Below are 16,574 nucleotides of genomic sequence, written 5' to 3'. Positions count from 1 at the left end.
AATATTGGTACCAATTCTTCTTTGAAAGCCTGGTAGAATTCATCTGCGAATCCATCTGGTCCTGGATTTTTTTTTTTTTATTTTTATTTTTATTTTTTTTATTTTTTTTTTTACTGGCAACTTTTTTGTTACTGTTTCAATCTTGCTACCTGTTACTGATCTATTCAGAGTTTCTATTTCTTCCTGGTTTAATCCAGGAGGGCTGTATTTTTCCAGGAATTTACCCATCCCCTCTAGATTTTCTAGTCTGTGCGCATAAATGTGTTCATTGTAGCCTTGAATGATCCTTTGTATTTCTGTTGTATCAGTTGTAACATCTTCTGTTTCTTTTCCAATTGAGTTTATATGGATCGTCTCTCTTTTCTTGGTTAATCTCATGAATGGTCTAACAATTTTGTTTATCTTTTCAAATAACCAGCTTTTTGTTTCATTTATATTTTGTGTTGTTTTTTGTTTATTTCAATTTCATTTAGTTCTATTGCGATCCTTGTTATTTCTTTTTATCTCCTATGTTTTGGGTTTGGTTTGTTCTTGTTTCTCTAGTTCCTTGAGGTGTGACCTTAGATTGTCTATTCGAGCTCTTTCAGATTTTTTGATGTAGGCATTTAATGCTGTGAAATTTCCTCTTAACACGACTTTTGCTGTATCCCAGAGGTTGTGATAGATTGTTTCGTTATTATTCAGTTCAGACAATTTTTAAATTTCCATCTTTATTTCATTGTTGACCCAAAGATCATTCAGGAGCTGATTACTTAATTTCCACATACTTGCAGGGTTTTGAGGGTTCCTTTTGGAGTTGATTCCCAGTTTTATTCCACTGTGGTCTGAGAGAGTAGTCAATATAATTTTGATTTTCCTTAAATTAATTGAGACTTGGTTTGTGGTCTAGTCTATCTTGGAGAATGTTCTGTGTGCTGATGAATAGAATGTATATTCTGCTGTTGTTGGGCAGAATATTCTGTAAATATCTGTTAAGTTCATTTGTTCTAGGGTATAGTTTAAGCCCATTGTTTCTTTGTTGATATTCTGTCTTGATGACCTGTCTAGTGCTGTCAGTGGGGTATTGAAGTTCCCCACTATTATTGTGTTGCTGTCTATCTCATTTCTTAGGTCAAGTGGTAATTGTTTTATAAATTTGGGATCTCCAGTGTTAGGTGCATATATATTTAAGGTTAGGGCTAGGGTTAGGGTTTGCTGAGCTACCGGCTCCAGGCTGGTACTGGGAAGTGTCTGCAAAGAGTTCTGTGATGCGATCTATCTTCAGGTCTGTCAGCCATGGATACCAGCACCTGTTCTGGTGGAGGTAGCAGGAGAGTGAGGTGGATTCTGTGAGAGTCCTTGGTTATTGTTTTGTTTAGTGCATTGGTTTTCTTAAATACTGGTTATGCTTATAACGAAGTTGTCACATAGACAGATTCAAGACCTCTGGTTAGCCAGGATATTACGGATAGTGAAATTAGTTGTTGTTTTCTCCTTTCTTGGAGCAGGGTGGTTCCGTAATGAGTTGCTGTAATGGCTTGAGTTGGTTGTCCTCCAGCCAGGAGGTGACGCTTTAAAGAGAGCATCAGCTGTGGTAATATTGGGGGATGCAAGCTTGCCCTAAGGTCAGTGGGATAACTATTCAGGTTTCTCAGGCACTGGCGGGTGTAGGGGGGCTATGGAGCTCCTGCAAGTTTATGTCTTTTGTCTTCAGCTACCAATGTGGGTAGAAAAAGACCATCACATGGGAGTAGGGCTAGGTGTGTCTGAGCTCAGACTCTTCTTGGGTGGTGCCTGCAGAGACCACTTGTGGGGACGGGGCAGTGGTTCTCAGGCCAATGGAGTTATGTTCCAAGGAGGATTATGGCTGCTTCCGCTGCTTCATACAGATTGCCAGGGAAGTGGGGGAAAGCTCGCAGTGACAGACCTCACCCAGCTCCCACACAGCCAGCAAGGCCAGTCTTAGTCCTGCCAACAACCAACAGAGCTGAATTTGTTTACAGGCCTCTGGTGCACAGGGCTGAGATCTTGCCCCAGGCTACAAGCCTCCCTGCTGAGAAAGCAAGCAAGGCTTTCAGGCCTCACCCCTCCCTGACTGCAGCAGCTTCTGTGCTCATATCTGCACTTCCTGTTCGCCCTCACCCCTCAGATTCTGCCTAGGAAAATTCATACTTGATCAAAATTATTACAGAGTTCAGCCGGAAGTCTCCTTCTCCCTGTGGCCCTTCCCCAGTTCCACTGGCTGCCCTCCCCAAGGAACCCTGTGAGATAAAGTCAGAAATGGCTTCATTGGGCTTCCCTGGGGACCAGGAGTGCCTACGGGGCACTTCCCATGGCTTCTTCTTCTTTTGTATTTTGCTCAGCTATCTAAATTCATTTCAGCTCTAGGTAAAGTTAAATCCTTCTTCCATGATCTAGATTTCCTGGTTCCCCAGTGAGGATGTATGTTCAGAGGCAGACTTTCCTCCTCTTACACTTTGGGCACTGACTGTTTTTTTGGCTGTTTCATGGAGTGTGCAGTGGCAAGCCACTCCTTTCAAAGGGTCTGTGAATTCTTTCAGTTTCCCTGGTATGTTCCTGTGGTGGTTCTTAGAGCAAAAGTTCACAATGTGAGTCTCCAAATGCTGCTCATTATTGTATTTTTTTAATTATAAAATTCTGTTTCTTTATATTTTCTCTTTATTTGCAGAGACTTTTTATTTCTTTGCTGAGGCTTTTAATTTCTTTATTTGTTTTAAGCATGTGCATAATTGCTTGTTGAAGTATTTTTAAAATCATGGTGTTTAAAAATCTTTACCAGATAATTCTATTATCCTTATCATCTTAGTGTTCACATCAGTTGATTGGCTCCTCATTACTGCTGGATGGGGATGGGAGTTCTGGATCCCATGTGGTCTCCATTGATGTGGGGCTTATAACCACTGGTAGTGATGAGAGTCCTCTGATACCCCAGTGGAGAAGGGGAGGAGTATCTAGTTATTTCTAGGAGGGGGCGGATGTCCAGGCTTCCCATGTAGTCCTTACTGATATTGCCGGGGAAGGTAGCTCACTAGCTATCTCAGATGAAAGTCTCATCTCTCCCCTTGGGCTTTCTCTGACATCACGCTGGCAAGGGTGTTGGAGTTTCTTGCTATAGTGTCTTAAGGGTGAAAGTCTAGGCTATCTACTCAGACTTTGCTGGTATGGGTGTCGGTGTGGATGAGGCCATGGGTTTTTTGTTTTTTAAAATGATGTTTGGCCGAAGTAGAGTGGCTATTGTCCAAGAGTTTTCTGTCGTGCTAGAACACTCCTTTCCTGGTCCTCTGGCTAGAGAGAGCAGGCATTTGTTGGGAGTCTGTTTTTTGTGCACCAGTTGTGTTGGGTTTCTGGGTTGCTGGCTTCTTCAGCTACTTTATCTCCTTGGTTTTTGGTGTGCATCATCCTTTACCTGGACTACTGAGTTAGACCCCCAATAAGTCTTTCAGACCATCTCTGGCTTCTCCAACACATCCTCCACACTTCTGCCAGTGTTTTCTTCCTACAAAGCAGAACTGACCATGTCATTCTCCTGTTAATAGTGTGTACTGTCCATAAAATAAAGCTCAACCTCTGCAATGCACTGCAGATCCACCAAAATGCAATTCCAACTTTGCCTTTGCAGCTTTGACTTCTGTTCAGTTTCTCTGCCTATCCCTTTGCTCCCATGCTAAAGATGTGCCATGTACTTTAGCTCCTGCTCTTCCTTCTATCTCCAGTGCTTTTCTTTACTCTAGCAAAGTTAAGAGCACTGGAGTTGGACTGTTTAAATTTGAACTTCATCATTTTCTAGCTAGGTGATCTTGGGCAACTTTACCTCTCCATAGCTCAGTTTTCCCATCTGAAAAACGAGGCTAATAGCATCTACCTCATGGAACTGTTATGAAACTTAAATTAAATAGCACTTTGCAAATTGTCGGGTTGAAGAGAAAGGTCTCAATAAATGTGGGCTATTAGTATAATTCATTATTAAATTAATACTCAGTAGTTAAATTAATATGCAGTAGCTCAACATTCAATTTGAATGTTACCTCTCTGTGAAGTCTTTATGGGTCCTCTGCATTGCTACCTTATTATTGAAATTAATTATTCTTTTCCCAACTGTCCACTTAATTTACATTGCATTTATACTTGATTCTGTTTGCAGTGTAGGTAGGTAGATTGCTGACCACATTTGCTCATTTCTGGACTTAGTCATTCAAAGGAAGCCCTATGAGTCAATCACTGGGCATGGAGGTGAGTAAGATGTGGATCTTCAGAGAATTCTCAGTTCCTTAATAGCTGCAGATTGCTTTCTAAATAAATGGTTCTAGTGGGCTTAATAAATATTTATTGATTTAAGACAAGCAAGCTCTGCCTCGGGATAGGAAGGTAGGCAGCCTCCAGGCTAAACAGCATCACAGTGTGTTAAAGTTAGAAACTTTTTGTGAACCACCCTTGGTACTGACCTCTGCATAGTGCTAAGTGAAGGCCTCGGGCTCTGTGTTAGAGCCCTGCTGTAACAGCATTGGTATTCCTGTGGTCTGTGGCCACCACCAAGTGAGTCTTGTCTAGGACCATATCATTTCTTAACCCTGGTTCCCTTAGGTTCAAAAAAGACAAAGATTTTTCTTGAGGTCTCAGGAGTTATATCAGTGTCATTGAGGACATTGTTCATTCTGCTTTAAGGCCCATGTCTGACAATCTTAGCCCCACACACCTTGACTCCCATCACTGAGACAGAAATTTGTTTTAAAGCACTTATGTGCCAGGAATTGTGTTAGCTACCACAAATGCAGAAGGATGGGACACAAGAGCCCCCTTGATATCCAGGAGCTCATACTCTCCATGCTGGAGCAATCATTAGAAGCACAGACTTGATTGTTTCACTGTGGCCACCTTACCAACAATGCTTTGGTAGATAGGCTGGATATGAAGCCAAATATTTTAGGCCAAGGATGCACTGATGGAAGAAATGGAAAGAGGAAATATAACTTCCTATGAAGATGTATGTCTATGAAGGGAAGTAGAATGGGTGATAAGAAACTACAGCAGAGGCTGAGCAAAGGGAAGATTGTTTAAAGGTGGGGGACATTACTTAAGTTTATAGTAGATAAAAAGAGATAAGGGCAGTAGATCAAAAGATAGATTGAGAGAGTGATTGGGAAAGAATGAGCAAATATTTGAGAAAAAACAATAGATATTCATATACACATACATATATACATACATGCATACATACATATACACTGTATATATATGCACGTATATAAGTATAGAATGTATATATGTATGTGTGTTTGTATATATGTATTTATATATGGGGCAAGAAGGTGAAGAGAAAGTGAAAGACTAACATTTTGAGAAAGAGATTACAAATATATGTAATCACTCTATATACATATTATCTATTTATCTACCTGTCTATCTATCAATCCATCTATCTGCCTACCCATTTATATAGAGAGATGGAGATCAGCCAGAAAAGGGAAAGTCAAAGAAGAATCATTCATTTATGGAACCATGTCCTGTAGGAAGAAGGAGGAAATAATTTGAAAGCACAGGTGAAAACTCCTTAGAGACAGAAGGAAGGAAGGTCAGAATGAGATGGAAGGGAGGAAAGTTACAGTTCATGTAGGGTGCCCTCTATTTCTCTGGAAAGCTGAGAAGATTGAATGAGAAGATTAAAGAATGAGAAAGTGAGAAAGTAAGATGTCAGGGACATACATTCTGGCTTTCCTCGCAGCACTGGGGGCCTCAATTGATTTTGTAAATTCAGCATTTGCAATGCTGCAAATATGAATGATTATACTTTTTCAGAAGCACTAGCCTGTAGGGAGGAGAGAAGGCACATGAGGGTTGGAGTGCTTTGGAAGTTAGGCCTGAGGTTGAGGGCAGCAGAAGTGTTCTGGTGAGAGCGGCATGTAGTGTAGTTGTAGTAGCCAGGCTGTGCAGAGAAAAGATGAATCTAGGATGAGAGTGATAAACTGAGTGAGCAGGGAGGGAATGACAAGATAGAAGCCTCAGAGAGCTTGGGAAGCACGTTTACTTTGATTCAGGTATGGAGAGTGCATAGCAGTATTCTCACACTGCTAATAAAGATATACCCGTGACTGGGTAATTTATAAAGGAAAGAGGTTTAATTGACTCACAGTTTTGTGTGGCTGGGGAGGCCTTAGGAAACTTACAATCATGGAGAAGTACTGAGCAAAAGGGGGAAACACCCCTTATAAAACCAACAGATCTAGTGAGAACTCACTCACTGCTAGGAGAACTTGCCCCATGATTCAATTACCCCCCTCACTGGGTCCCTCCTACAACACTTGGGGATTGTGGGAACTATATTTCAAGATGAGATTTCAGTGAGGACACAGCCAAACCATATCAGAGAGGTAAGATAGAGGTTCTGATTGGAGAGTGAGATTTCTCAGTGTGAGCCATTTATCCAGCAAACACTCCCTGAGCACTAGCTCTGTGAACTTATTGTTGGAAACTCTGAGAACAAAGATAAGAATTAAGGCATGGTCCCTGCCCTTAAGGAGTTCACAGCCCAGTATTCAGAGGTAAAACCTTTCCAGATGATGACAAGGTCCAGGATATGTCTCTGGAAATGATTCCTTGTGATGGTTGGGAGGGGAAGATTGATGGGGCAATGGAAACCAAATGGCTGGCAGGCTGGCATGTTAGATGTATCATCCCCAGGTGCTTATCTGCCCTACAAAGAAAATCGGGGTTTCTGTCAGCTCAGTTATTTCTCTGGGGCCATGTGTATCCTCTCCGCAGCTGGTGATGTGAGGACTGTTTTTCCATTTGAGCTTTTGCTCTTCAGACAACATGTGACTGTCCTAGGGTCAGTGCCTGATGGTTTTCACAAGTGTAGAGTGGAAGGTCAATGGGCTTCAGAGACCTACTTCTGCACTTTGGTACATGAGCCTGTAAACAGTTACCGATCCCATGCTTCCAGTTTTCTTTTCTGTCTCGCCCTTATTTTTTTGACCTGTAAAATTAACATAGGATGGTGCCACCATTCCTTTTTGGGGAAGAAGCAGCTGAGATGTGTCTCTATAAAGTCATCAATAAGCAGAAGTCGGGAGCTGCAGTAGTTGGCAGGGTGCGATGATAATGAATGAATGAGTGTGCACACGTGAAGTGGGGACAGCTCAGTGCTCAGAGCTCCATGACTGATTTCATTCTTCCTGAAAGCTTCTAAGGGAAGCTGGACACAGAGGGGAGATTTCCTACCTAGGCTGAGTAGAGGCCTTGACACTTCAGCATGGAAGGCACACGGTATAGGAATCTACATATCAGCATTTCCAGGATTCTAGTGCCTACAGAGCTGTGTGAGACTTTATTTCATGGCCCGTCTGGGCATTGCTAGAAGGGAACAGAATTCCCTCCCTTCCTGTTCCAGAGAGGCTAGCCTGCAAACTTCACTGATGAGAGGCCAGATTGGCACATCCCACACTAGCTGTTTTGTGGATTTTGGCTGACGGGAGTGGAAAGGAAGCATGTTTCTTTGATCTTTTACCTCTTGCATCCTTTCTGCTGTGACCTTGGGAGATTGGTTTATCTGGCTGTCTAGTTCAAATTCCAGATTAACCTCTGTCAGTGGGCTTTCTCCTCTTTGGGGATGCTATTCATCCTTCCAAGGATCCAGACACTAGCCACCAAAGCTTCTCTGCTGGGTTCACACGCACACCAGGTCTAAGGTATGATGTGATCTCCTGGGTATGGGATGGTTTTTGTGCTGCTGCTTTTTTCTTTCAGAGTCTGAGAAGCCAACTGGGGCCAAGCAAGTTTTAGAACCTCTACTGGCTGATGCCAACATTGTCAGAGATGAACTGTTCTTACCAGAAACTTCTCTGCTCCTGACAGCACACCTCTCCCCAGGTAGCTAAAGGGATAATGAGATTATCACCCCCTGAACACTATGTAATGACACAGTCACCTGTATGGGGGTGACATACCAGGGGACACTCAGTTCCAATCGCAATATCATAGGCACAATATTAGAAGAATATCTAGACACTCTTATAGCCAAAGAAAGGCATTTGGAAGATTCATGGGGGTCTTTCCTTTGCTTAAATCATGAATTTTTATTAAATTTTACACAAATGTATTTTTCCATCTATTCATACGATCTTTTTCCTGTTAATCTATAAATATGAGAGATTACACTTATTTACAATCCGATTTTTAAAAATAAGTGCAGTAACATCTCTTACTTAAAATTAAGCCACATTCATATTGTGATATGAATTAGAATTTTATTGACTTCAAATTGAATACCACTAAAAGGTAATTCTGCCATCATTTTTATTAACTTAAAACCAAAATTTGATTGCAAGATTCTTTAAATAAAGTAACCTTCAAAATTCACTGTTTTACCTCACCAACACAATTTTTAAATTGTGGTAAAATACATATAACAAAATTCATTATCTTAAATTACTGTTAAGGGTATAGTTCAGTGGCATTAAGTATGTTTACATTACTGTGCAACCATCACTGTCATCCTTCCCCAGAGCTCTTTTCATCTTGCAAAACAGAAACTTTGTACCCTGTATCCTGTTCAATAATTATCTTTTCCCTGCCTCTGCTCCTGACAACCGCTACTCTACTTTCTGTCTCTGTGAATATGACCACTGCTGGTGCTTCATACATGTGGAATCATATAATATCTGTCCTTTTTGACTCGCTTATTTCACTTAGCCTAATGTCCTCAAGTTTCATCCATGTTTATGCCTTCCTTTTTAAGGCTGTGAGTAATATTGCATTGTATGTGTGGACAGCATTTTATTTATTCATCCATCTGTGGATGGACATTTGGGTTACTTCCACCTTTTGGCTGTTGTGAATAATGCAGCTCTGAACATTGGTGTATGAATTCTGTTCAAGTCTCTGCTTTAAAATCCTTTGAGTATATACCCAGAGGTGGAATTGCTGGGTCATAGGATAATTCTATTTAAACATTTTTTAAGGAATAGTCGTCCTATTTTCCATAGTGGCTGCACAATTTTACCTTCCCATCAACAGTGTACAAGTTCCAATACTTATTTTCTGATTTTTGATAGTAGTCATCCTAATGGGTATGAGATGATATTTCACTGTGGTTTTGATTTTGATTTCATTAATACTTGGTTAGGTGGAGCATCTTTTCGTGTGCCTGTTGACTACTTGTGTATCTTTGGAGAAATATTGCTTCAAGTCTGTTGCCCATTTTTAAATTAAGCTCTTTGTTTTTAGTTGTTGAGTTGTAGGAGTCCTGATATTAGGAATTAGGATAGGTAGCAGTCTAGATATTAACCCTTTATCAGATATATTATTTGCAAATATTTTCTCCCATTGTGTGGGTTGCCTTTTCACTCTGTTGTACCCTGTGATGCACAGAAGTTTTTAATTTTAATAGAGTCCATTTCTTTTTTTTGCTTTTGTTGCCTGTGCTTTTGGTGTCACATCCAAGAAATCATTGTCAACCCCAATGTCATGAATCTTTATCCCTATGTTTTCTTCTAACAGTCTTCTAAAATTTTCTTCTAAAATTTTTAGCTGTTACATTTAGGTCTTTGATACATTTTGAGTTAATTTTTTATATAGTATAAGGTAAGGGTCCAACTTCATCCTTTTGCACATGGACATCCAGTTTTTCCAACACTGTTTGCTGAAAAGGCAGTCTTTTCCCATTGAATGGTCTTGGCATGCTTGCAAAAATAATCTGAACGTATATGTAAGGGTTTATTTTTGGATGTTCTATTCTATTCCATTATACTACATGTCTGTTTTTATATGCTAGGCCTATGCTGTTTTGATTACTATAGATTTATAATAGATTTTGAAATCAGGAAGGGTGAGATGTCTAACTTTGTTAATTTTCAAGATTGTTTTGACTATTTGGGGTCCCCTGAGATTCCATATGAATTTCACTATGGATTTTTTTATTTCTGCAGAAAACGTCATTGAGATTTTGGGACTGCCATAAAACTTCTGAATTATTTCTTATAGGAAACATTTGCCAGACAGATGAAGAGAAGGGGGGCATTTAGGCAAAAGGAAGACTGTGACCAAAAGCATGAAGAGAGGAAAGGGCTTGCTCTACTTGGGGAAACTAAAAGTAATCTAGTATTGTTGAAGCTCTAAGCATTCTTATTATCTATGTGTATATATATGTGTGTGTCAGCTTGGATAGGAGACACATTAGGAGGTAAGGAAGGGGTCAGATATTGTGAAAGTGGATGTGTATTGTGTTAAGAAGGTCAATGGGAATTCATTAGAGTTGGGTGGTGGAGTGATGTGATCCTATTTGTACTATGAAAAAATGACCCTGTTAATAAGCATGGGGGCTATACTGAGAAGGAAGGAGGTACCAGCAGAAAGGCCAGATAGGAGATTGTTGCAAAACTCCCAGAAATAAAATGATAAGACTTGCACCCTGGTAGCATTAGTGGAGACGGGAAGGAGGGAATGGATTTGAAATAGACATGACTCACTACACACTCAGACATGTTCCAGTAGCTTCACTCTTTTCCTGGGTCTTGAAGTCCTTAGATCTGGAGAACAGCCTCTGAACTCAGGGTGACGATTCTAACCATTCACCTGTGTCATCCAGTTGTCACCTTTTAGGAACACAGATGACTGTTGAAAGAGGCGCTCTGTTCTGGCTTAGAGGCTCAGGGGTCCCTTAACAGCAGCCAGTCTCTTTTCAAAGCCCCTGGAGCTCCCACTCCTTGTCCTGTCACTCTCAGAGCCTCTGGATGCTCCAAGGACTTTGTGGTTGTTTCTTTGTAACTGTGAGTTGGTTGGTGTTTTCTTGTTTTGGTTTTTCCTGAAGCCTGTAGAAATCTACCAGCCTGAGAGTGTTCTGTTGTAGCCCATTCTATTTACCTCATAGAACTGCCGCTCTCCAGGCCTTCTAATTGTGGCCCATGTTACATGTATGACCCACTGAGAACTCAGGTTCATTCCCCAAGCCTGACACCCTTCTACACTCTGTGACTCAATTCCCTGCCTTCAGTTCATAGCAGTGTCAAATGAGCCATTGGGTCTTTGCCACCTCTCTCCCACTTCATGCTCAGGAGCTCTCTGTAAAGCCTTTGCTGAGTAACTGGATAATGCTAATGCCAGGCTTGAGCTGCAGCAGCTGGGGAGTGGATGTGCTCCTCCAGCCAGAGGCTGAGCACTGAGATCCCAAGTCTGTGTTCTGATCTCTGGAGGGATGGTTCTATGGATGGGCAGTCTGGGCCACGTGTGTGTTCTACTCGCCCATCACAGTCACAGGTGGAGTCATGGAGCTAGAGGCAGGGAGCAGCTCCCACTCCCAAATTCTCATAGGTATTTTAGAATGGGAACCGCTTTGGCAGTTCTGGGATAGCCAGCTCTGAACCACTGCCAAAGGCACACATTTAGTGACCTGAGAGATGAGGCAAGCTGATCAAGGTACACAAGTGTCATCACTGCAGGCTCCGGGGAAAGCACAGCAGGAGAGGAAAGGGCTGTGGCTTGTAGTTAAAATACAGTGATGACTGTAATGATGATTTGAACCTGATGGGCTGTGCCTCAAAGGTGAACCAGGGAGAATGAAATAAAGAGTTCCAGAAGAGGTAAGGGGGGATTTTAGTGGGAATTAGGAAGATACAGGGAAGAGAAAGGAGAAAGGTCAGGAAAATCAGGGTTGTAAGGAGTTTCTACTTCCTTGAAAGCCAGGAAGCTCACTTGAACAAAGAGCACAAGACCCCAAATCTTTGTGACACCCCTGGCTTGGAGAGCTTGCTGGTCTTTCTTTAGGAGCCTGGCTAGTTTTTGCAAGCATAGTTTTCACAAGCAATTGAAGGATAATTTCCGTAGATCTATAGTGAAGCTATCCCGCAAATAAAGTGGGGCTGGCCAGAGAGGATCTGTAGTTTCCAAAGCCCCAAAGGACACCTGCAAATCAGCTGTTGCAAAAATATGTCTTTAGGAGCCCAGGCTACCTGGAACACGGCCTCAGGACAGCAGAATGTGCCTTATCACTCACTTTGTTTTCCCAAACAGAAGAGAAGAGGGAGAGTGGCCACATTGATTCAGCCAAGCACCTCCAGGAGGTCCCCTCTGGATGTCCCATGAGGCTACCCCTCAGCCACAACCCGGAGCACGTGGAGATGGCTTTGCTCAGCAACATCCTAGCGGCCTATTCCTTTGTCTCAGGTAGGTGCCTGGTCTCCGCTGGGCCAGGACTGAGGTCTGGGGCTGGGTCCAAGGTTGTCTCCTGGTTGGCCATCTCTGGCCTTATTCTCAGGAAAGACACACTACATAATCATAGCTACTGCTCGGCTATGCTGAGTTTTGAGATGAAAGGTCTCCTGGTTGGAAATTAAGCTTGTCATTCTCTAATTTGAAAAATGAAGGGTTCTAAGAGCTTTGTCTTGCAGAAAATGTTTAGCTGCTCAAGTGAGTGAGTGAAGTGGCCCGGGGCTACTGTTGGCTTCTGTCACTATGCATTAACTCTGACCAAGGCGGGGGCTGATGGAGTACCTCAGCCTAATTATTCTATGCAGTTAACCTCACACAGGCTGCCTCTGTGTGAGACTGTGTATGTGGAAGAGAGAGTATGTGTTTTTATGTTCTGTGTTTGGGGCCTTTCTGGGGTATTTGATGAAGCTGTAGAAGAGATGAAGACAGAAGGCATCTGGAGTATGGAAGAGTCTGATATTTGTCCCTTCGTTGGTTCAAAGTTGTACTCTTTAGTAAGATGGTTGATTTTCTCCTCAAGATCATTTCTTGAAAACAGATGTTGTTCATATAAAAGGAGTCATTTTAAAATACATGAAAATGCTCACTGGTTTGAATGACTAAACTGTGCCTCTGCTGCTTGAATGAGTTTTTAATTTCTTAATACTTTGCTTTTGTTTTTGTTTTGTTTTGTTTTGCCTGATGTCTCTGGATATATTGTATAAAAAGGAAGGAACTAGGGTTTCAATTAGATTTCCTTTGGGCAAGGACTGGTTTTACTTTCTAATTCTCTAGGCAGGGTGGACACATGGTGGTCTAAGAGTTGAAATGCAAACCTGATATTATGATTTACAGTGGCAAATCTGAGCCAAGTGGAGAGTTCCACGAGCCAAGGAAGTTCATGGCTTCTCTTTGTGAGAGGATCTTTGATGACGCGCATCCTGATTTCAAAAAAAAAAGGACTGCTCAGGGCCTTGTGCTGGGCGAGCTGCAGCATGTAGTCTGCTTGTGCCTCAGGTCCAGGGCTCTGCCTTCTTGAATCAGTGAAGGCCTAGGTCACCAGTCAGCTCCTTTTTCCCCTTAAGGAAGTCCAGGGCCCCCTTCTCTAGGCACTCACCCATTGGAGGAATCTCATCTTTGCTCTTGCTTCAAGGCAACATTGGAGAGAAAGGACACAAGAGCGGAAAAGAGCTTTGAAATTCAGGCATCATTTTCACAAGCAATTTAAGGATAATTTCCTTAGCTCTATAGTGAAGCTATCCCCTAAATGAAGTGGGGCTTGCGGAGAGTGTCTGTAGTTTCCGAAGACCCAAAAGATACCTGTGAATCAGCTGTTGCAAAAATATGTCTCGCGTGAGAGCAAACAGAGCACTGCACTTTGGACCTCTGCTCAGCACAGGAGGTACCTGGCAATTTTCCATTTCAGTCGACATGACCCTGACTTATGACCATTGAAAGTGGTAACTCATTGAATAGTCCTGTGTTTACCAATGTGTCTTGTGATTTTGTCAAGGCTGAAAAGTACATGGCCCTGTTTTTCTCTCCCCTCCAAACTTCCTCCTTCCTGCCCCATACTCTTGAATTAAATATTACTTGGGATGCAGGAAGACAATGCTTCTTTAAGTAAGTATAGGCTGAGATAAAAAGAAAATGCAAAGAAATAGAAAAGCAGTGTGGCTAAAATAAAATTTGGATCCAGTGTGTAGACTCAATGACTGAAAATCAATTCTGAAATGGAGAACATTCCCTGATTATAAGTGAAATTAATAAAGAAAATTTAAAATATGTAGGTGAATATTCAAGATACAAATAACCATTGTTTTTAGTGAAGAAAATTAAATAATTGAATTAGAAGCAATGATGAAAAGTATGATGGAAGAAAATTGTGGAAAATATCCTAATCTTGTAGCTGCCTCATGTCCTCATTCTGCTCTACCAGATCTTCAACCCCGCAGGGCCCCAGCCCCTCCTATTTTCTCCCAGTACATCTGTTGCCTCCTCTCCTATCCACGTGGTGCCTTATTTCAGCAACACATTTGCTAATACACATAACTTCCATATTCCTTTCTGTAGCTTCTGAGTAAACCAGTAGGTGAAACCCCAACTGAGTGAATCCTGCTTACTTTCTGTGTGTGTGTGTGTGTGTGTGTTCTTTGTTAGGTGGGTGTCTAAGGTGTTTGGTAACCTTGTGGGAGAGTTGGAGACAGAAGAAGGCATGTGAGTTGGGAGAGTCTGATATTCACCCCTTTTTTGGTTCAAAGTTGTACTCTTTAGGAAGACGGCTGACTTTCTCCTCAAGATCATTTGTTGGAAACAGATACTGTTTATATAAAAGGAGCCATTTAAAATTACATGAAAATGCTCAGTGGTTTGAATGACCAAACCGCTCCTCTGCTGGTTAAGTGAGTTTGAAAATATTTGATATTTTGTTTTTGTTTTGCCTGATGGTCTCTGGATATTACATAAAAAGAAAGGGACTGAGGTTCTGATTGGATTTCTCTTCAGGCAAGGGCTGGTTTTACTTTCCAGTTCCAATCTAGCCAGGGTTCATATTAGATGACTTAGGAAAAGTGACCCTTTCTCACTTTGCACAAGTTATCAAACACCAGTACAATTTGCCATTTGAAGCCACTAGAAATTCATAGTCTCCAATCTCAGCTGAGCTTTTCACATCATACTTTAATCTCCCTATTTATTTCTGGACACATCTTGTGCCCATTCTTCCCAACAAACATTTCAAACCTTGGCCATTCCAATAATTGTAAATATCTGCTTACCACAATGGGCCCTACAAGTAAACGACAAGTGTCAAACTAGGGGAAAATGAAACATTAATGAAGAAGAGTTAAAGTTTATAACAAATGAAGAACTCTTACAAATCAATAGAAGTGTCCCAAAAGGAAAGTTGCCGAAAAACAAGAATCAACAGTTGGCAAAAGAAGAAATACAAATTGTCAATAAAACATGAACAGCTCAAATTCTGGCAGAAAAATACAAAATGGAAACTGCAATGAGATTAGCATTTTTATTTTATACATTTCTCAAAGACTTGACTGATTAAGTATATAATTTTAGTCTTGGAGAAAGTCTGGGGAGATGATTACTTGCACATTGTGCTGATGGGATTGTGAATTTGCTACAACCTCTCTAAAAAATAATTTGGCAATATCCATCAAAGCTCTTAAAAACACATGTGCTAGCCAGAAATCCCACTTCTGGAAGTGTCTCCTAAGGAAATAATTAGGGATATACACAGAAATTTTACTGTGAGGATGATTCATCTCAGAATTATTTATAATACATGCAGTAAAAATATTAGGGAAAATTTGTGAGTGTGAATTGAAGTAGAAAGATGTTTATGATATGCTACTAGGTAAATGAAGCCTGTTACCACACATCATATACATTATAATCCCATTTATGTATGTATATTCATATGTATAGGTAACCACATTTTACTACAAATTATAACCAGGTGCCAGAATTGTGTGGGTACAGGTATATGTATTTTTAATTTTATTTTGCTTAGCTGTATTTTTATTAACAATTCATTGATATTCATAATAAGTAATGTTATTTTATTAAAATATTAAATTTTGAATTATACCATACATATATTAGACAATTATCATGCCTCTGTCTTTTCTAACTTTCTGAGCTTCTTATCTAAGTGTCCTGAAAATAGCTATTTGGTTGTGCTATAAGCATTTCAAATTCACTCCAGCCTAGAATAGAATATTGTCCTTCTCTTTAAATATGCTATTTCTTTTATGTACCTATCTAGGGCATCACCTAATCCAGAAATAGGATTTTTAACCTTTGATGCATCTTCTTCACTGCCCATATCCAACTTGTTTTGGTCGATTCATTTTGCCTGTTAAAATGTATGGCATCCACTTTAGTCCCACCATCGTTGATTGACTGGCTCCAAGCGCCATCATGGTTTTGTCTGCCTTATCATAATGGTATTTGCCATGGTCATGCCTCTACAATCTTGTTTCACAGTCTGTATTTTGTAGCAAAATGATGTTTCCAAAATGCAGATGTGATGATGCAATTCTTTTTATTTTTTAGCATCCCTCAGTGGATTCTCATTATCTCTGGGATAAAACCCAAACAAGTTTGTGTGGTTTAAGAGTCAGGATTGTTTTCAACTGCAAAAAATGAAAACCTCAACTTGGTGGCCTAAATACATAGACGTTATCTTACCCACATAATAAGAAGTCTGGAGGTAGGTGGTTGCTAGCATTGGCTCATTAGCACAAACACGTAGAGGCCTGTCTTTTTCTTTCCCTGTCTGGCTTATTTTACTCAGTATAATATATTCCAGCTTTGTCCATGTTGTCACAAGTGGCAGTATCTCCTTCTTTGTTAAGGCTGAATAATATTTCATTTTG

At 40.8% G+C, this 16,574-nt stretch overlaps 1 protein-coding gene across 5 annotated transcripts in view; it reads left to right on the top strand.

The window, feature by feature from the left end:
- The window catches only part of EVA1A (eva-1 homolog A, regulator of programmed cell death), a 184,210-nt gene that overhangs the window by 139,522 nt on the left and 28,114 nt on the right, over nt 1-16,574 (top strand). For 3 of the 5 annotated variants that reach the window (XM_030921137.1, XM_010362804.1, XM_030921138.1), the window contains one exon: nt 12,001-12,153. In XM_030921137.1, the coding sequence (XP_030776997.1) occupies nt 12,069-12,153 (85 nt within the window). In that variant the 5' untranslated portion in view covers nt 12,001-12,068. Of the gene's footprint in view, nt 1-7,744; nt 7,864-11,502; nt 11,571-12,000; nt 12,154-16,574 lie in introns of those variants that run through there. The other 2 variants (XM_030921136.1, XM_010362805.1) reach the window with 2 other exon arrangements.

This window comes from Rhinopithecus roxellana, chromosome 17 (genome assembly GCF_007565055.1).
Source record: "Rhinopithecus roxellana isolate Shanxi Qingling chromosome 17, ASM756505v1, whole genome shotgun sequence".
Classification (NCBI taxonomy): Eukaryota; Metazoa; Chordata; class Mammalia; order Primates; family Cercopithecidae; genus Rhinopithecus; species Rhinopithecus roxellana.
Note: the sequence above shows the minus strand (reverse complement) of the source record. Positions and strands in the feature narration are given on the sequence as shown.